At 36.5% G+C, this 23064-nt stretch overlaps 1 protein-coding gene and 1 long non-coding RNA gene across 7 annotated transcripts in view; both read right to left on the reverse strand.

Annotated features, from left to right (window-relative positions):
• Positions 1 to 7235: 7235 nt before the first annotated feature.
• On the reverse strand, positions 7236 to 12450 carry LOC122789141. Its single transcript, XR_006362774.1, has 2 exons — positions 8823 to 12450; positions 7236 to 8787 (listed from the first exon to the last, which is right to left on the reverse strand). It is a non-coding gene; the product is annotated as an uncharacterized LOC122789141 (long non-coding RNA).
• Positions 12451 to 14817: 2367 nt separating this feature from the next.
• MYPN (myopalladin) overlaps positions 14818 to 23064 on the reverse strand; it is a 2130465-nt gene continuing 2122218 nt past the window's right edge. For all 6 annotated transcript variants that reach the window (XM_044056370.1, XM_044056369.1, XM_044056367.1 and 3 more), the window contains one exon: positions 14818 to 21573. In XM_044056370.1, coding sequence (XP_043912305.1) covers positions 21407 to 21573 — 167 coding nt within the window. In that variant the 3' untranslated portion in view covers positions 14818 to 21406. The remainder of the gene's footprint in view (positions 21574 to 23064) is intronic.

Here is a 23064-nt window from a genome sequence, read left to right on the forward strand (position 1 = left end):
GTTCAAGGTATTTCCCATTTTTCTCTTGCTCATAATCATGTGCACACTCAGTCAGGCATGAGGCTGGGGAGGTGCAATGAGCTGCCCGCAGATGGTATCCTCTCAATAATGCAAAGAGTGTTTCTTTTAAGCAACACTGCCTCTTCTCTGCAATATGAGCAGTGGTCTCTCCAGTCTCCATCAGGGAGACTGCACTGCCCTGTGTGCCTCCAAGTGCATGCAAACCCTGCCTCCAGGAGAGGGGAGTTTGTCACACCACTTTACTCCTCCCTCTGCCTGCTTGACTTCTCTACTGCTAGTGCCATTAACTGAAACCAAGTCACCTGGGTAACAATGAGGGCACTATCTGTCTGCCCACACAGCCAGACCAAAAGGCAGACAGATTTGAGATTTTGTGGCCTGGAAACAAAGTTATATACAATATTAAGTCGCTCAACTACTAAAACAAAACATAGAAAATTACAAAACAAACAGAAATCAAATAAAAATCACAGTAAATTACTTTGTACATTGTTTCACCAACAGAAACAGAAACATGATAGATGTCAAACAATTACACCACAGTTTGTACCATGGAACCATAGCAAATATAAGGCAATTGAGTCACATGACCATTTACACTTTGCCAATACCCAGGTTCATGTTGTAATTCCCCTTCTCATGAAAGTTAAATCATGTCAGTCCCAGACAAAATTTATGTGCACACATTCAATCATCCAGTTTAATTTGAAGGATTCTAAAATGCCCCTCTGTTTAACTTTCAAAGGAAGTTTGTTTCAGAGGTGGGGAAGGCACTGGGTAATAAATTTGTCTCTCCAGCATGCTAGTGGAGACTTAAGTCCCCATCTGTGGTATTAGTGAAACTACTTGACTTGTGAAGATGCAGGAAAAGAGTCTATAAGAAACCAAGTAAAGGGATAGTGTTAGTGTATCAAGCCCTTCCTGGTAGTTCATGAACTTTACGCCAACAGTCTTCTTAGTTAGGAACTTCTGAGGCCTTTCCAGGGTTGGCATCATGCTCAATAATTAGTGTAATTAGGGCTGAATAAAGGGCATGATAACGTCTTTTCATCTGGATGATATGCCTTCAGAGATTAGTTGTGCAAAACAGAAGGCTTTTCTGACTACTGCTGCTGCATGATGGTCGAAGGAGAAGGAATTATTAACCCAAGATCAAAAATCCCTGACTGCATTTTCATTTAGAGTTAGATATTAGCTGTACTGTACACTGAGGGACAGAGACACTTAACAATACTACATATTTTCACATTTAATTTTTAGTCCTTTTTTCTGTAAGCCACTTGTTTATGAGTGTTAGCTTCTGATGTAAAGAATGGATAACAGGGAGATTTCACAATAATTCCCAGTTTGCAGTCATCGGCAACCTTAGCTAACCAAAGATTCCTATTTTTGGACTGGAATCAGATAATTAGATGCCAAAAAGGAGGTGTCCCAATACTGAGCTTTGGCACACACCACTACCTACCTTCATACTTTCCAAGGTGGTGCCTGCCAAACTATGTGGGTTCTAGCTTTCAGGTGTTTGACTGTCTACCTCACTGCATATAAACCTATTTTAAGTCACTTAGCTTGTTTATATGACAACATGGGGCATAGTGTCAAATGCATTTGCCAGATCCAGATAAACTGTGTGAACAGAATAGCCACTGCCCACAACCTGTGTCAACTTCTTAAAGTTACCTAAATTGAGTAGGCAGGATCTCCCTCTGACAAAGCCAAACGGATGTGGCTCTAGCTCAATAAGGTCAGATATGATGCATTCCATGACTTTGCAAAAAGACCAGTCAGGCTACTGGGCTATAGTTTCCAGGGGCCACCCTTGAGTAGGGTCTTCACCACTGCAGCTTGCATATTTCAGAGACTAATCCTGTAGATATGTTCAGGTTAAACAGAATGTAAGGAGGGGTATACCAGGGCAGGTTTGAACTACTTAATAGGAGACTGCTTTTAAAGTCAAACAGGTTTAATAGCCCAAGGCTAGTAGGCCATGTCAGATACAACATAAATCCACCCAGATACTTAAACACACGCACACTGGAAATCTAAAAAAAATAAAATTAAATTGAACAAAATCACAACAACTAGTCTTGCAGTCTAAGCACTAACATAAACTCATATGCTGTGGACAAACACTTAACATCAGCCTCTTTAACACATTCAAAGGAGACTGCTAGAAAAGGCATATAGATGTAATAGCGTGGTGACAAAGAAACACATTCAGACATAGCACTAAATTACACAAATGCTAACACGCAACATAGAAAGCTGCAATATAAAATGAACTTAAAAGTTATAGCAACTAACCTTGTACACTGATCTCCAATATAAACACACAGAGTATTTGCCATTACATCACAGCCTGTAGTACACTCCAAGTAGATCACTCACAGCAAACAAATTCAGCAGCCAGGGGCCAGGAAACTATAACAAATGCATAACAAATGCATCCAAATACAAACACAACAGGTAGAAGTCTGTAAAATAAAATTAATTAAAAATTGCAGCAATTTAACATGCACACTACTTTCCAACATAAACAGAATAAGCATAGTCAAACACATACATCACACTCTGTAACAAAGTCAAAATAACCCCCCCACACACACATATGGAGATTTAACAGACTAAGCCAGGAAACTAAATCAAATGCAGCACAAATCTACCCAAATCTTAAAATTCAGGGGGCAATCTGCAAAATAAAATTAAATTAAATTAAAATAACAGCAATTGTCCTTTCATGCTGTCTTCCGCCATAAACATACAGTGTGGTAAAACAATTACATCACAATCTATAATAAATTTAAAGGAGAATGTTTGCTATATCAAATGCAGCTCACTAACTAAAAAATGGAAATGGAGTTTCGCTCCCCCCAGCAGCCCCTGCACATTTTATATACTAACTCCTGAAATTGCACTACAGCGAGGGAAAAGGGCATATTCCCTGATTCCCATTGAACAGCAAACTCTGTGCAAGTCCATTTCTGTTTATTAGTTAGTTTTCTATATTTTAAATTGTTGATCATGTGGTCTCAACCATATGAATTTTGATAAACTAACATAAGCCCATTATAAACAGGTTGTGAATAACAAGCACAGCTTTCACCATAGATACATACATTTGTAGACAGCTGAGCTGTGAGAATGGAAGTGCTTGGGGAAGTAGTGTGTGTATAAAATGCAGTGTTCCTTTCATGCTCTTTTCCTATTACAGTTTACTACTTTGCACAATGATATCCGAGGCTCATGAAAGTTTATAATGACCAACCAAGACTTTCCTACAACAGTTAACACTCACTTTCTGATAAATATATAAAACAGAATAAATGTTTATTTCATTATGCAACTAAAGTGACTAAAGAGTACCAAAAGAAAAGTCAGATCTTTAAGCACAGACCTCTGAACATGTTGAACCAAACAATCACTTTTGTAAACCTCATTGTAGTAAATTCATAAAATACAGATAAAAAACAAAACACTGGAATGCTAGCATCAAACTAACTTTAACATTTTAGTTACCGAGATTGATATGCATAGAGGAATAACGCCAATCCTGACTATGACCCAGGCAGTGCAGAATCAGCTAGTAGCCTGGGCTCCCAGTGGAGCTACAATAGTGAAGAAGTTGAACAATACTATTCCCCATTCAGGTATAATAGATAAACTCTCTCAACTAGGCATCAATCCATATGTTACCAGATGGGTAGCAAACTGGCTCACTGATAGAGCCCACCTAGTCAAAATAGGGGAAGCCACCTCAAGTAGTAGACCCATAACAAGTGGTGTACCCCAGGGATTGGTCTTGGGTCCTCTGCTGTTTGGGGTATACTTCTCGGAGGTGCAGCCAAATCTAGTGGACTACAGTTAACGAAATTTGGAGATGACTGGAAGCTTGGTTCTGTCATCAATTCCCCTAGTGATGTGGACATCTTCTCACCCAAACAAATGACTGGTGCCAGAAACATGGCCTAAGACTGAATGCCAAAAAATGCATCATCATCCCTTTCGGGGAGAGTGACGTCCCCACAAATGATCACATTGATAATAAGGTCCTAAGCATGTAATCAGTCATGAAGAACTTGGGCACCCAAGCTGATAACAAACTGACTTTTGACCATCATATTGCCACCGTTATCGGGAAAGCTTTCTACATGGCCCACCTCATTAGTAATGGTATCTCATCCAGGGACAAGGTGGTCATAACATCCCTGTATTCTTCCCTTATAAGACCCATTATTGAGTACAATACCCCTTTAACCGTACAAAGCACATGCAGCAGCTAGAGACTACAGAGTTTCCTCACCCAGAAAATCCAGGGCCTCAACCATCTACCCTACACAGATAGGCTAAAAGCCATGTCCCTCTACTCAGTCTACTACAGATTCTTTAGAGGTGACCTCTGTCTGGCATACAAAGCAATCTGAGGCCCCGCCCTGATGGGACTGCTGCATATCCACAAGTCAAGTTCCACTTCAATAACCCACACGCGTGACCTCAACCTGGTCTGTGATGTCAATAGGACTTGTTAGCAGGACAGATTTGTGTCCCAGACACTCACCCTTTTGTGAAATAGACTCCCTCTCCATGTAAAGCCAAGTACCTTATTAACTCTTTTTAAGCACAACCTGGATAACTAGATGGAGAACAGAAAATACACCTCTGGGATTCCACCTGTGTCCCTGCTGGACAGTGGCATAGGATGCTGACTTGTTGGAACATGGGCTAAATTCTTGGCTAGGCTTGTAAGGGCCTCAGGGCCATTAGCCTAGTAACTTCTTATGATCCTGTGAATGATGAACCGTAGTCTCCTCACTTCACTTATTCTTAGGGGCAGAGGTAGGGAGCATGTATTTATGCATGCTGTCCATGTCTAAGGTCCCACTGGAGACTAGGGCTGAAGGTGGGGATTCAACCTACAAGGAGGATGGGGCCAAATGATTAAAGTTCACATTGAGACATGGATGCACATTACAAAGCCCCATTGCACGCTAACATCTTGGGCCTGAATGGGCATGCAAAGGGACAGCTACATTTTATGGGAAAACACCGATCTTCTAGCATACAAATGAAGGTTCCCATTCCCAGCTAATTCGTCATATGCATTGTAGCAAATGAGATATAGGACTTACCACCAGGAGATTAAAGGGGGTTTACAAAGAAGCATGGGGCATAGCCTGATGATCTATGGTGGAGCTTGGATAAAAAAAAAATCTATGTACATGGCTAAGGAGATAAACACAAAGAACAAGCAAAGTATGAATTCTGTATTCTGTATGTATTGTTTTAAGGTATTCTACATTCTGTGCTGCATATAACAGATTCAATTACCAAAATCATGTATTTACCAGAGAAAGTCTCCTTGGGAGGCAAATCGGTGTCTTGAGAGTGTTGTCATTAGAACTGAGTGCCAAGAAGGAATACTTTGTGTAAGTGGATAACATTTGAAATACAGAGCTGGTTTTGGCAGATACTGAAGTAAATGCTTCTTATCTTTAATATATGTTTAGTGAAGCTATAATACAAAAAAAAAGATGCAGTCACAAGCAATATGACCAATACTATTATAATGCATATAAAGGTGAGAGAATATCCCACCAGAAGGAAAAGAGAGGACTGAAAACTTCTTCTTTCTTTCGGCTTTTCCCGGTTAGGGGTTGCCACAGCGGAACTCCGGTCCGCTAATGATTGGCAGTAGATTTTTATGTACCGACTTGCCAGGCCTGACACACAACCTTCAACAAAGATATGCCCATTCACGCATGTCTCCACACAGAAGACGTTTTAGCTGAGAATCGAACAGGACAACGTCTTACTGTGAGGTGACAATGCTACCGCAGCACCACCACCGCAGAGGACTGAAAAGAAGGGGAAGATCAACCCTGACTATTTCTGTTTACACATCACTGTGACAATACGACATCATGTTAGACTATGCTTTACTCTATATTAAAGTACAAATGCTACCCAGATGTAATTATCTACATTTAAATCAACTGAATAATATCCGCAGACAAGTAAATCACATGTTCTATGGTAGTTAAACTTGTCTCAGTCTTAAGTTTATATTCCTCTGTTACGTGACAATTCCTATAGTAAGTGAAACATATCTTGCTTCAAATGCTAACTTATAAAGAATTCCCCAATGATTTCCATCTGCAAAGATCATTAGAAATATGATATTGATATTTCAGTTAAGCACACCACATGTGGTCTGAAGAACAATATTTAGCATGTTTTCAGACAGGGTAGTTGCCATTTGTATATAATGTACATATATCTCTCTTTGCCTACCATTTCCTGGTGGCCTGCTTAACTCATTAGATACTAGTGAAAAGCGTGTCTGTACAATCACCCTAGTGATGTGTCTAGGCATCTGGCATTGCATCTTCATATTTACATTAATAATTCTAAAACCATGCAGCATACAAACTCCTGGAAATTTTCATCTTAAAACTTATATGATGGGCAACATAGCTGCAGTGACATTTGACTTCTGTCTAGTACACCTAAACAGTTATTAAATAGTTGTTACTATATTACTTATTAATTTATATTATCACAATTTTCATATTTTTCTAATTATTCCAGCTACTAAGCAACAAAGGAGTACTGTTTAAACTTGTACAAAGCCTCACAGTTGAATGAATAAAATTCGTCAGATGGAATTTGTAACTTGAGAAGTTACTGAGATATTGAAAGTTGTTTGAAAATATCACATACATAATATTTACTTTGTGATTATGACTTGTGAAGTCCAATTTAAGACTTGGAATCTACTAAATGTAACCCCTGTAAAGATTAATTTGTGCTGAACAGTTCACCGTTTACTTTGTTTGAGTAACACTGTTCTGGAAATATGAATATTTAACGTGTGAGGCAACAACTTGATCTTTAGATAATAGCTTGTCTGTAAAGATTTTAAGCTATGTCACTTTTTGTTCCAAACCATTGTTATAGCATATTAATGAAAACAGAATAAAATAGAATACTTATTGATTAATATCTAGCATAGCATTTCCATTTGGGATAGAATCTAGTGCAGTTTAAAATGTCTGCTGTCATTTTCGGCATGCTGATAATGACAGTATTCCAGGCTTATAAAGGCATGCAGTTTACAAGCTTGTTCAGTATGCAGTTTATGGGAATACCGATAAAAGCAGCAAATCTATCAGCACAGATTGAACAGGCAAAAATAAACTCTGATAACACTTTCAGGATGGGGAATAAATAAAACTTTATTCTCTGAAGAAATTAACAGTCCATAATTTTCTTAATTTTCTTACAACAGGAACAATTTTACATTACAAACACCTGCTTCATTTCAAACATTTATCTGCGTATTGTAAAGCATTTTTTTTCACAAGGCACTGTGTATCAGAAGAAGGCTTCAATACGCATAACTAAAAAAAAACAATAAATTTTATTTAAAGAAAGCTGGTGGAAAATATTGTGTATTTATTAAGAGACAATAGGCTGTTTGCAGTGCTTTCTCTATATAAATTGCCTTTGCTTATCTGCAATGTAATATTGTTACAAACAAATACATAAAATATGTAAAATTCACTCAAATAATATGTTCATAGTTTCAATATGCAACTACAATATACAGAGTGTGTTGATTTTGTGCAGAGATTTTATGCGTAATTCAAGCATTTAATGCTAAATGGGTAAAAAGCCTTGGCAAATAACATGATTCACTATGCGCTTCTTAGAACTAGCCAAGCTGGAGGTACAGTGAATGCTACTTGGATATTGTTATACCAGGTTAGTAGTGCTATTCAAGTAATCATTACAATGCAGTTCATATTTGTTCATACTAACTTCTGACTGCAAGCTATAAACCATTCCCTAATTTCATAAATTGTACTTTGTAAAATATTTCGTTTTCATTTAAAGGGATTTGTAGTTTAGTATACATGTCCATGTCCTGCCTTCTGCTATACTTCACAATCAATGTAATCCATACTGTACTGTATGTAGGTGAAAGTACTTCATGGAAATAAGAGGTTACACCTTTTGGGAAATGTATATGCATGCTATGCATATGTAAATAGCATACCATCAATTTTTTATATCACATAGTCCTTTACAAAATATAACTTTGATGCAGTACATTCTTCTTTTTTCACAGGCATGAATGTACGTGTTTGTATTTACCCAGGCAATAAATACAACTATCTCAAATATTTTGACATAGGCAAATATGTGCAACTGATAACATAGTTACTGTGAAGGTATAGTACATTTGATTATTGCCTACCTCCATTCTTTTCTGTCTTATCTTATAAGTGATTACTCTCTTTTTAAAAGCATTAAAAAATCCATTTAGCGCACATATTGGCCAGTACACACAGCACAATTTCTAAACAGCAAGGAAAGGAGTCACAGAAGACCATCATTTTAAATTAACGCTCGTAAAATTTTGGCATTTCTATTTCTAACATACAGACTTTGATTAGATGTTAGTCTCTGTGAGCAGAAGTGCCTGATTTAAATGCTGTTTTTTTTCTAAATTACCATTTAAAGGCAGCTATGGTATTAGGGAAGAGACGGAGACTTTTTTCCTCAGCTAGAAGCATTTAAAAACACAGTGGGAAGGTATATGTGTCCTGAAACAAAATGTGCAGGGATCTCACATGTGGTATTAAAGGATGACTTCACCAAAATTCCAAGTTTTCTCAGAACAGGTTGCTTTTCCTTCCTTTTGAAGGTCATCTGCAAATGACACCTATACCTGTCAGTGTTTCCATCTGCAAATGACACCTATACCTGTCAGTGTTTCCATCTGCAAATGACACCTATACCTGTCAGTGTTACCAGAGAAGTTGCTACCCTCATGCACATTTTCCAACTTCCAGACTTGCAGCTGCTAGCAAAATATTTTTCTTTAAATATTTATTTAAATATTTAAGCTTTATAATACACTAAAAACTGATGATTTCTGTGACATTGCCACATGCTGCCTACATGCTGATGTCATCAACCCTTGCATATTTATGACACATGATCAGGGTACAGGTATTTGCATCTGTATTTGTACAGGCACTAAGTGTATATAAAAAAAAGAAAAACAAAGTCAGAGAATAGATCCTCAAAAATAACAAATATTTAATGAGTACATAAAACTGTCACTCTGTAAGTATTTAAATATTAGTGTTGTCCTAAGTGCCTGCTATCTTACTTTGTGTTTGCTGCCAAAGCCAGCTAGGAAAACTCTGGTTTCATAAACTAAAACAAAAAAAATAACATAACCATTTCCTCTTTTATTAACACATGTACTTTGCTCGGGGAAATAGGGATGTACATGGGAACAGCTGTCACACATTTAAGTAGTGTAATTAGGCTGGTCATTAATGGTAGCTGCAGGATAAATCAAATGTTTTAATCTGGTTATTTACTGCAGTCAGTCTTTTTTATGTGTTTGTTATCAATTCAGGATGTAAGTATAGCTCTGAGTTTAGACAAAAGCACTAACATTATTTCAAGCTTAACAATTAAAAGTAACTTAAAATGCTGTGTAGCAGATGATCACTAATAGAATCAAAGGATGTTACTGAACAAGAAAAAGAGACACTCTTACCACAAGAGAGTTAAAAAGAGAGAAATCAAAGTACTCTCAATTCAAGTTATTACACAGGAATTAGCACACAAGGGCTCTTCTCACCATTCTGTAACACTGTAAAATTATATAAAGGAGGCAGCAACCTCGAGTGTTAAATGAGCATGGTAACCTCCCATCGGATCATTTTGGGATACAACAATTTAGAAAGTGATTATAAATGCTTTGAGTGAAACAAAAACCTTAGTACTACAGAAATAGCAATGAATAGTGTCATTTTGTATATCCTTTAACCATGAATTATCACTCATGAAATGTTACTGCAATAGTTTATAAGATATATCACAAGTGCTCATGTGCTAGTAGTTTGCGACCCCCTTGCTTTCTGCCACTTGTTCTAAATGACAGTTGCCCTAACTCACACTACCCTGATCCTAGTTAACTACCTTTCCCTCCCACCACCTGATCCTATTGAACTGCATAGTGCTACCAGATCCCTAACTTTTAACCTAAGACTTTCACATGATCCATAACCCTAATCACAACATTCCCTTTTTGCTCTGTAATTCTAAGGACCACAGTTGCTCCCTAAATCTAAAACTGCACTGTCTCCTCCTTAAATCTAAAGTTCTTGATATGGCCATAACCTTAACACTCCTTTTCCCACTTCTTAATCCTTAACTCCCCTCTGTCTCCCTAAACCTAAAACTCCCCTCCCAGTCCCTACATCTAAAGTCTCTGATTTCTCCCTGACCCTAAACTCCCTTTCTGCTTCCTAACCCTTAAATTCCCTTTCTCCTTCAACCTAAAAACTCTCCCCCTGCTTCCTAGGGTCTATATTATATTGTCGACAGGTGAAAATGTTGACTCTGACTTGTTCAACACCAAAATGTTGAACTACAAAATTAGCGAACAGCCAAATCACCGATTTCTTTCCAGTGGAAAGAAATCGGTTGGCCAAACACCAATAGCACACATAAACAAATATATTTAAGTGGGGGTCTGTGCCCCCAACACCCCCCTAACTAAATATTCTAACTCCGAGACTGCACTACACTCAGGGAAAGGGCAGGTGCAAGAGAGCAGACAACAGATTTATTTCCGTTGGAAAGAAATTGGTGATTTGGCCGTTCGCTAATTTTGTAGTTTGACATTTTGGTGTCGAACAAATCAGAGTCGGCATTTTCACCTGTCGACAATATAATATAGACTCACTTCCTAAACCTGAAGTTTCCCATCAGTCCCAAACTCTAAACTCTCCTCCTGTTCCCTAACCCTAAAACTCCCAACTCCCTAAATGTAAGGCCCACTTCTGATCACTGCCTGAAAGCATAATCTATGCTCCCACTCTCACTCTCTCTCTCTCTCTCTCTCCCTCCCTATTGCTATCAGACAACCTTGATTGAATTCTGCTATAGTGTTTGGGTGAGCTGGGGCAGCTCCACTCTCTCCACATGGCTGGTTCACCTCACCCAAAGATATAGTTAAGTTTGAACATAAGTGGCAGCCCGTGCAAGTTATAAGATACTTGACTTCCTGGCTACAAGAAATTGATCTTGAATGTCTGATAACTGAGTTCTTATAACAGACCCAGTTTATAAATGGAGTAAAATGTATCATCTGTGTGCATGATAACAGGCTATTAAACAAGCCTCATATCTTTTACTTTTTTCAGATACTATTTATTTAAAATAAACCATAAAAAGTCCACATACTCACCATATGTTTAAAAGGGTTTACTATCAAAATGTCAACATTCATATGGTCTAACGTTCATATGGTTGACACATTAATATTAAGTAGTTCATTTGGTCGACAGACAGTGCAATTGACCTTTTGTCAACATTATGTTGACAACAGGCAAGGATTTATCCTGTTGTCAGCACTGTTGTATGATCCTGGAGTTGTACTATATAAGTAGCGGGGGGTGCAGCACAGCACAGCCCCTCTGCAAAAACATTAGCGTTAGTTTTCAGGTGTGTGTCAACCATTTATATGTAGACTTTTTAATGTCGATGCAATGATTTTGACCAAATGAACGTCGACCATATGAATTTTGACATTTTGATAGTAGACCATTTAAAAACATTAAACTTTTGAGAAGTATTTGGGGGCTAAAGGTAGAACCTAGCTTAAAGCTTTTCAGTAGTTTATCACATGCTCTTTGCTGGGCATATCATCTCATATCAACTTGTTTCTGTTAAGCCTGACTGTCAGTATACTTATATAACCTGATATTTATTGATAACTGAATTAGGATTTCCCATATGTATTTTTCTCAGCTTACATATTTAAGAATAAGCTGCAAGTAAAGCTGGCTTTAGTCATGATCAGTGTGGTTTGCCCAAAAGTCCAAAGTCCTGCTGAATAACTATCAGTGGAAATGGTCCATTTTACTTAAGCCTTGAGACAAAATGGCTTACCAAGCAATGAGTCAACTCAGGTATTGGCCTTCTCAGGTTTACTTCAATGATATAGTTTGAACCTCGGGGGTTAACATCCATAAAGTAGATAAATCCAGGAGTACCCATTTCTTGTCATAAACAGATAAATCCAGGAATGCCCTCATGTTGACATTGTTAATTATAAAATACAGTTGTGAAAAAAGCATATATTTAAAGCCTTTTAAATAAATGTATTCTTACAATAGATGTTTTAAATGTGTTTCTTGCCATATGAATGAATGATTGGCTGACGTATGCATGTACGTACATATGACTGACTATATACCGAGGTCATCATGTTGGAATGTATTACAACTGGGAAAAAACATAAACATCATCAAATAGTGCATAAAGGATGTCTGTTATTAGTATCAAATACAGAAAAATGTTGCTCTATATTCTAAGCCTGTGTGTGTGTGTGTGTGTGTGTGTGTGTGTGTGTGTGTGTGTGTGTGTGTGTGTGTGTGTGTGTGTGTGTGTGTGTGTGTGTGTGTGTTCATGGCTGTATGTAGGGAGAAATGATCTTATTTTTTTATTTTCTTTTGGCACAAGCTTGCTTACAAACCTACCGCAGTGCTAAGACTGTTACAATATAGCAGTGTCAGTGGTGTAACAGGTTGCAGAAGGCTGTGGGTTCAATTCCAACACCAGGTAGATGGATTGCTGACACTAGTGCACCATAAGGGAATGCTACACTCCTGAGTGTGTCATCCTTTGGAAGAGATGTTAAACTAAGTCCTCATCTGCCTGAATTGGTGGTAGCTCAGGTGAATGTAAAAGATCTCACAGCAACTAGCAAAAAGAGTAAGTGAAGTTCCCCTATGGACTCCCTACCGAAATGTCAAACAGACAAAAAAAAAAATAGATCAAAAACACAGGAGAAGAGTGAATCTTGAAAATTGCTCTTCTCTTCTCTTTAACCCTTCTTTTTGCAGGGGGAGCAAACCCCCACACCCCTCAAACTTTTATATACATCAACTCCAAGATTGCCATACCTCAAAGAAAAGGGAATATTTGCAGAAATGTCATCTCAGAATTAGTATATTTAAGCTTGTTCTTTTAGCCATTCAGCCTCCACATTTTGGGACTCACTCTAACAGGACCTAACACTTCAAATGGTTACTTACTAATGTCCTGTTCAAATTTCCCCGAGCAGTATAAATACCAACTTGGGTCTCCCCTAAAAAGGAGATACTAGCCAAGTTGGACTAACCTGATAAACTAAGGATAAATAAAATATTTTCTGGTAACTTTAAAGTGTAACAGTAATGAATTTTATATGGAATTTTTCCCTAGGTGCCATTGGATGATCGTAAGTGTGATCTGTGAAATAGGGAAACTTTATAATTAAGGGGAAACCTTATAATTAAGGAGAATATATATATATATATATATATATATATATATAGAGCTTTCTCTCTCTCTCTCTCTCTCTATATATATATATATATATATATATATATATATATATGTGTGTGTGTGTGTGTATGGATTGACTTCAAAATGTCAAACACTTACATTATCAAATCCCACTTCATGGAATCTTTATTATACCAAACTCCTGGAACTATGAGAAGGAACCCCAAACAACAAAACAAACAAAAACTCCAATATGGGGGGCTTCAACCCCCACCCCCATGTGAGGGGTGCTGCCCCCTCACAACCCCCTAACTAAATATACCAACTCCGAGACTGCACTACAGTGGAGGAAGAGCAAAGTTCACCATGGTGGCTAAGTGGTTCCTTTCCTGGGGTTCCTTTTCATAGCTCCAGGAGTTTGATATAACGAGATTCGATGAAGTGGGATTCAATAATATAAGTTTTTGATATTTTGAAGTAGACCCATAGATGCACACACACACACACGTGCATGCACACACACACACACACACACACACACACACACACACACACACACACACACACACACACTGCAAAACTGAAACATCTTGGAATATTCACCATAAGGGCAGTAATCTTGGAGTAACTATATATATATATATATATATATATATATATATATATATATCTATATATATATATATATATATATATATATATATATATAGATACATACATACACACACATATATATATATATATATATATATATATATATATATATATATATAGATACATACATACACACACATATATATATATATATATATATATATATATAGATATATATAGATATATATAGATACATACATACACACACACACACACATATATATATATAGATATATATAGATACATACATACACACATATATATGACAATACCTGTTTGTTAATTGGTTAGGCCAGTGTAGTTAAGTGACTGGGCAGATTAGGGCTGATGGAATCAAACCCCGTACCACAGGAATTACAGATCACAGCCTTAACCCTTTTCTGTAAGGGGTGTAGAGGGCACAGCTCCCCAGTTTGCAAGATGCTTCCACTTAAAAACTGTAACAGTGAATTCATGATGCTTATTGTACTCTGGGAGAAAAACCAGACTTTGTCCTCTGATTATTTGAAATAACTTATCATAATAATTGTACTAACAGTATTATCGTATAACTAGTTCTATACAACAGAGGTATTCAATCAACTTTTTATCTGTTTTTTAAAATATATCTGTTATTGCAGAATTCTTTGTAATATTCTCTGTGCATTTACGCACTGCTGCTGTGGGTACAATAGCATCGAATAAAGACCCTAGCACTTCTCTTTTGGGTCTACTGAATATGCTGAATGTTGTCTTGTGCCATCTGGGAATAAGAGTGGGTGAGACTGCTCATGCATTGTCTTGTGCTTTCTCCTCTATATTTTTTTTTTTTACCAGTGTTGTCTCAGACATCTCACCACTGACCGTACGTTTAGCTGTGCTTACGTTACCAGATTTTGAAATTGCAACTTTCTCTAAAATTATTGCTGTTTATTAATATACAATAATGCTTATTTTAACACCACAAGTATCATTTTCAACAGTGGGTTTATTTCAATAGGCAGTGTCAGCTGATAAATGAGTGCATGCCATGGGTATGAGCTGTCTTAAGAATAAAGAAATGGATATTGTCATAGGAAATGTTTTTCTACCCAATTATGAAAAACACAGATTTCATCATTTTTTTACACAAAAAACACTGATAATGCATAGCTGTTTTCTAAAATGTATTTTTATATTCACCTCAAACAAGTGATATTTATTAAATTGTCAAGGTAGGTCTCTAACAAAAATAAAGTGTTATGAGTAAGAAAAGTTAATGGCAGAGCTGCAATAGTAGTTAATAACTACAATTATCTTGAATTAATTTAATTTTGAAAGATCTGTTCTGCTATAGTTCTTGATTGAACTGTTTAGGGAAAATCACCAAAAGACATTGCTTTTATTAAATGCACACTATGACAGCACTTAAAATACAAGCCCTACCATCTATGGTTTCTAGTATTCCTCCCACTGAAACTGTTATCAACATGATCTGGTTGTCTTCTGCCACCTTGAGGTGTCCGGTAATATTACATAGAAGATGAAACATCCAATATTAGCCTCATTTTCTGGTAAAAACAATTACCATGAAAGAAGGTTTTTGAACAGCAGTCAGAAACAATATTAAATCAGAAGGAAAATCAGTGCATTTCAAAATAAAGGAAAGACATATGAAGCGCATGAGCCCAGAACCAGTAAGTTGAGGAAAAACAGAATGACAAAAAGTACATGCAGAGCTAAATGGCAACTGCTCTAATCTGCAGTGACACATATTTAAAAGTGCAAGAAACCATGTAGCTGAAAACTTATGTTGAGTGCAGGTGCACTCGTGTGTAAGTTTTATGCAGTAAAATAGTACAGTACTGAATGCAGCTAATAAATATTATGTTGCTACATGCTGAATATAGCTATGATATACATTAAACGTGGTGCGTGTGATGCTGAATATAGCTGTGATATACATTAAATATGGCATGCGTGATGCTGAATATAGCTATGATATACATTCAACGTGGCATGCGTGATGCTGAATATAGCTATGATATACATTAAACGTGGCATGCGTGATGCTGAATGTAGCTATGATATACATTAAACGTGGCGTGTGTGATGCTGAATATAGCCATGATATACATTAAACGTGGTGTGCGTGATGCTGAATATAGCTATGATATACATTAAATGTGGTGTACGTGATGCTGAATATAGCTATGATGTGCAGTAAACGTGGCGTACGTGATGCTGAATATAGCTATGATATACATTAAACATGGCGTGCATGATCCAACTACAACTCTTACCTAAAATAAATTACTTCTTACTTAAAACCTTTGCAGCAAACTAAATATTTACTTCAAATGTGTGTTAGAAAATGTTCTGTCAAACAAAGCTTAAGTTATAGCATATTTTTTTCAACAAGGTTGTTAACCCTTTCATTTGGTTGCTGGATACAGGCATCCGGAAGTTTTCTTTTAAGCAGCTCAGTAACTTCCTATCATTACTGAACTATTTATTTTATTTTAGTATGGGGAGATTTAATGTAGCATCATCACAGATATTTTCCAAGTAACACATTTGATCTGGTATTATGCATGTAATGAAATTTAGCATAATACTGCTGTTTTCATATTCCACACTATTTGCATGGCTGCAGAAGTTCATTCTTTTCCTTCATTTGAATGAGATTTGCACCTGTAGTCTGACACAGCTCCTACCTGGGATACTACACTGTCAGTGTATCATCTCCTTCATGTGGGGGTATTAAAACCTAATTCCTTCACAATATCAAATGTGTAGCCATGAGATCTGTTCAGATCTGAACAAGTATCTAAGCCATCTTTCCTAGGAATGTGCCTTTAATGCTTTTTTTTTCTGTTCTGTCTCGGTCACAATTTCTTGTCATCAAATACAACTGGAAAAAGCTGCAGTGCTATAACTGAGCATGAGACAAAGAAAGTCACCCCAAACTAAGTGTCTTTATATAGACAATTTTTAGGTAAATAATGACAGAAATCTACTACCCAAGTGTGTGTGTGTGTGTGTGTGTGTGTGTGTGTGTGTGTGTGTGTGTGTGTGTGTGTGTGTGTGTGTGTGTGTGTGTCATAAGGGGACTACTGTATCTGTTAGTCTAAATTTATTGTGTAACAGTATTTTGTATGAGGTTGCATAAGAACTATTTGACTAACCTGTTAAACTGAAGAAGGCACTGAAAATGGCAACCTGTCTGACTCAGACCAGTGAAAATTATAATGAAAAAAAAAAACTAAATGAATATTTATATTACTCCAGATAAAAGAAACAGTTTGTTGAAACAGCACTGACATATTTTTTGAATGGGTTAGTACAGGTAATGAAACCAGATTCAGTCACTGTGGTATCTTCAGACAAAATGGTAGGCCACACAAAACAAAATCAGAAGAATACCGGTGAAATCTGCAAAGGTATAGCAAACATAAATAAATGAGGAGGTCCTACAGAAAGAACCAACATTTCTGACTGATTCCACAATGGGTGGAGGCAATTGTATCCTCAGACAATAGCTACAGATCATATAACAACTATTTTGATATGCTGATAGGTTAACAACCATTTGAACAGCCTTAAAATGGCATGCAGGAAATAACCCAGCAGACCTCTGAAAGATTCTGTGTACTACCACTGGTCCTTCTAAGTTTGGTATACATTTGGCTTTGTTTATGTTGATAAAACAAACCTTTCAGCTTTAAATGCTTAGAGAAAAGAGTGAAGCAAGGTGATGTGCCTACTGGCCAGGGAGATAGCAATGAAAAATTCTGTATGCTTTGTTTAGGTGTATTATTTATTTATTTATTTATTTTATTTACATTTTGGTTACTGGACTAGATTACTCATCAACCAGTTGCCTAAAATATTGCTCTGCTGTGGAGTCTGGCTTTGGCACTGATGTATCAGGTACCAGAGGTTTCTCTAAGTATATTAATCTTTTCAAACAAAACCTTTCAGCTACACTAGTAATTACATAACATAGCTTAGCCAACAGAAGCTTTTTGGATGGGATGCTAATTGTACTAATAAGGAAACTTCAGAAATACACTGTTTACAATTATGGTTATTTCTCTAATGCATAACTCAGTAGACATCCATGTAATTTCTCATCATATTAGTATAGATATATAAGCTGCACATTTATGAAACACGCAGACAGATTTAAGAAAAGTAAATACTTCAACAGGGGCATGGATGTCATCTATTAAATATACCATGTTGACTGTTTAACTAGCTGTTCGACTGAAGCAATACATATATGGGATGGAATTATTATTATTAATATTATTCATTAGAAAGAAAACAAAGCTACATAAGGGTATGTTCTAAATAACTGCAGAAGAGCCTGAACACACAACACATAGACAAAGGTGAAGTACCTCATGTGAGATAGGAACTCAGAGAACACAGATTAACCTATGGTGGTGCAGTGATGCAGCAGCAGCAGCATTCTAGCCTCACAGCAAGACATTCTCTGGTTTGTTTCTCAGCTGGGGTGCCTTCTGTGCTGAGTCTGCATGTCCTCCCTGCATTTATGTGGGTTTCCTCCAGGTGCTCTGGTTTCCTCTCACATTACAATGATATGCATCTAGAGCATTTCTTCCTGGGCCTCCGCTTTGTTGAAAATTGGCTTTGGTCCAAGTCGGACATCCCTGGTTAACAAATGTTAAATAAATAAATAAATAAACCTAATAAGGTAACAAGCTAAATTCTTGCTTTTCTTGCAACCACATTTCTTCATGCCTTTTAAAATATCCATACCATTCTCCTTCAAGGATTTATACTTCGTCTACAATGCCTTAACACAACTGCCATTAGCTGACATGATATATAAAAAAGTGGCAGATGCATTTATAAAGTAAATGTTGGAATTCCAGTATGTTTCCTGTCTGTGTTGGCACTGTATATGATTTACAGATTTGCAACTTCAAAATCTTTGGCTATGTGTGCTTCCTTCCTTCAACATTATAACACATTCAGAATGCTTTGTAGAATTAAGTCCTCTCACTTGCACCAATAACCACAAGCAGCCTGGTGTCACACAGGGCTCTTTGGAGTAAAGTTTATCATTCAGTATAATCTGTAATTACTTAAGAGCATATGTAGCACTTGAGCTGTTGTGTATACTTATAGCTTTGTTCTGAAATTTTGACTTTCAAACAGTCAGAAGGCAATGTTGTACATGTTTATCAGTATTTGTACAGTAACTTTTGCTATTGTCCCATTTACTGGGTGCTTGAAAATGAGAACATTCTTTTCTTTTAGTCGTCTTCCTGCTTTTTCTCTGTACCACTGCCCATACTATCTGTGATTTAATTTTCCGTCTTTCTCTCTGCTGCCAGCTCACTTACTCATAAGCCTTATTTTTTTCTTTCTTTCTGTCCTTCATATTACATTTTCTCATTTCTTACTGTATAGGTTATCCCTCAAACAACAAAGAAGCAAGAGTTATATTTAACTTGAGATTGCTTATTGATAGTCAGAAATATTTTACACTGTAACAAAAAATATATATACTAGTTTAATCACAGTGTCTTTTTTTTCCTTTTGGTGTCTAGAACATCTCCAGAATGGGTCTGTTTGGCACTATGCATATACATTAAATAGTTCCTGTTATGCGCTTCTGTGCCTGCATGTAAAGATTATGTATTGCATTAGTGTGATATAGATATAGGGGAGCATTTTATCATACAGCTCATATGCATATGTACTGTCTACATCATTAAAATCAGAAAAAACATATGAAAACTGGTGAGGCAGAAGGTAATCAGGAAGAGTGTGTGTATCTTTCCAGTGTAAACGTTTACATGATTAATAAAATATCACAGCGATGTAAGTGAAATAGCTCATGCTTTGGGTTGAATCCCTAATGTCTGTACATTTACTATAGTAGGTTTTACACTGCTGCTTATCTGTTTAATGGTGTGATGCATGCAACATGGCCAGTTGCTAATGACCTGGTCCATACCAGGCAAGTTTTGAGATTGACAGGATTATTTTTCTTCTCCAAATAGCTAGAAGAAATAGTTAAAATGGTACACTATTATGCAAAAAGTGCCTTATGTTTTATGTTAAGTGAATCCCAGCTATGGGACAGGCTGAAAAAATAAGGGAAGAGAGAAAGAGAAAGGAAGGAAACAAGGAAACGAAGGGAAACAACTAGCAATTGACTGTCCATTGGGAAAATTATATACTTGAAATGGAAAACAATATTGTCACTTACTGAACATTTAACTGAAAGTAATGTAACAAGGACATGGTTTACAGCATGCAAGTGTATGAATCACATAGTTTTAACATTTTTTCAGAGAAGACATTTTATTTATTTCTGAACAACGGCAAAAGGAAAATACTTGGAGTTTACCAAAACCCACATATATCCCTTTTCTCTGTTGCAGCGGCCCAGTAGGTAATTGTAAAATTTAGCTGGGAATGCATGTAGAAAAGAAGGGTGGTCTGCTTACCCCTAACATAAAAAACTTTTTACAGTTTTACTCTTTGTAACCCTTTTGTTGCATTTGAGTGTACTTGAAAAGGTGATGTCAAGTTTTCCTTCAGATACTAAGTGCATACTGAAACTATATCATATTTCCAAATTTGCAGCTCATGGGTTGTCAGCTGAAACAAAACCAATCAATCCATAGCTTTCAAAATTAGAAAATTGAAAAAATTCCATATTCATGATATCTAATATTTTCAGGAAAAGTAATATATTCACAAAATACTCCACTGTCATAAAACAAGTGACAAACTGCCATTGCATACAAACATTCATAATAAATGCCATGTCACAAGTAAAATGGAAGGAGCCAAAACTGTGAAAGTGTTTCATTAAAGTGCAAAGGATGCAAGTTTTTAATATGTTACATGTTTTGTAGTACAGTCTGTCTCAATATACTATTAAACAGTGTTTTAGTGATATTTGCTTACAGTTGACTTACATAGTCTTCATACAACCACAAAGTCCTCAAATTCACTCACACCATAATTTAAATGGGAATAATGCACATTTACTCTTATCTAAAAGTTTTCAACACACCAGAGGAGTAACACTTATGGAACTAGAACAGACATTCTATAGTCAATATCATGGAACAGTGGCCTTCACTAAGCGACAGTGAGATATTTTAGTTGAATAAAGCTGTGAAAATTTTTATTCAAGGAGAAAACCATGATACTGAAAAGGTAGCACTGCATTCTACATTATCATTCTGTGTAGTAAATACTAAACTTGCAGGTCATCCAACATAATTTACAACATTTGCGGCAGCACAGTGATTAAAAACAGGTTATTTGCAAACCTAGGTTCTCTTTGCTGTGCCTCTCATTTTCCACAGTTCTGTTCATTGATTAGTTTAATTGCAAAAAAAGAAAAGAAAAAAACAATTCAGAGTTCTTCACTTTCAACCACATCAAAGGAAGTATGTACTGTTGGATTATCAGCTGATGGGAAAGCAGATAAGATATCCAGTCCTTGACCAGTGAGTGCTGCATATCTGCTACCACTGGGTCGAACCTTCTTCACTGGCTGTGGAATCTGCTGATGCCATTGCGCTAATAAGAGAATACAAGATTATGCTTATTCTAACAGGTAGCATAAAACAAGCAATGCTTTAATTATACTGTGAAGTTTCAGAGTGTGCTGAGAAAAACTTTACTTGATTTTGACGGCACTACCAGTTGTCTACTGATATGCTGTATGCAGAATAATATCAAGGAACACATACAGAGCAAAAGTAATGGAATTATAGATAAATACAGTGTGATGATAAATAAGTACCACACGGTCTACCTAGTCTGCCTGTTTTCCTGTTAATTAGAAAAGAGGCATCTCCTGCATAACCAGTACCTTTTCCCAACCCTTATAATACTTGTTTAATATTTTTCTCAGGCACTCTTGAATTTGATTACATTTTTTCATAGAGACAAGTCCATACAGTTCATCAAAACTGAAATGATCATAAATTATCAGCTTTCTTCTTTTTGAATCATTGGACAATACGGATAGAGGAATTAGCCCTTTCCCCACTGTACTGCAATTACAGAGTTGGTTTATATAAGTAGCAGAGGGTGTGGGGGCTGCAGGGGTTTCTTTCCCCTTGCAAAACATGCATGCATTTTTTGTCAGTTTCAATACCTTGACTTTCAACATTTTAGGATTGAGATGTTAAAATATTCAACTTTGGGAAATATTGCTGTATATATATATATATATATATATATATATATATATATATATATATATATATATATACATACATATATATAATATATATATATATATATATATATATATATATGTATGTATGTGAGTGTGTATGTATATAGTATGTATATAGTTTCCCTAATATTGGTAGATTTTAGGTAAAATCAACCTCTACAATGTCAACACACCACTTTGATCAACAATGCAGATGGTCAACAGATGCATGAAAACAGACAATCCCTGCACTTAGGCAATATGCCCTTTCCCCAGGACTGTGCCATCTTGGAGTTTGCATATATAATTAGCAGGGTGTGTGCCACACTGCAAAAACACTGTTTTTTTAGTTTGCATGTTCACAGTAGTGTGTAAACATTTGTATTTCAGTGTAAATGTGCCAACATACAGTAGTTGCTATTCAATATATACATATACACAAACATACACAAGCATATATTATATCCATTTAGGAAGCCATGATATCACATGACTTCTTAAAATAATCCAAGAATCTTTGTAGTGCACTTCCACCCTTTTGCAATTGCCAATTGTGCGTCATAAGAGCTTGCAGCTAGAGGCTCTGTCCCATTGCAACAATGTCATCCCTCTTTGAGATTTCTCCCTTCTTAGGGTTGGTGCAAATTTGGAAGTAGTAACTTTGGCTTTCTCCACCATTCATTAATCTCTGCTGCTAAGCTAACTACAGTGGTTTGTGCTTCCTTTCAATGTGCAGAATGGTGATATGGTATATCTTTTCTGGCCTTCTATTACCATTCTTTATAACTCTGTGAACCTTCAGAACTGGCACCAAGACTAATACCTGATCTCTAGCATTAAAGTCC

The sequence above is a fragment of the Protopterus annectens genome, chromosome 14.part0, assembly GCF_019279795.1.
Source record: "Protopterus annectens isolate FY-2018-M chromosome 14.part0, PAN1.0, whole genome shotgun sequence".
NCBI classification, from domain to species: Eukaryota; Metazoa; Chordata; order Ceratodontiformes; family Protopteridae; genus Protopterus; species Protopterus annectens.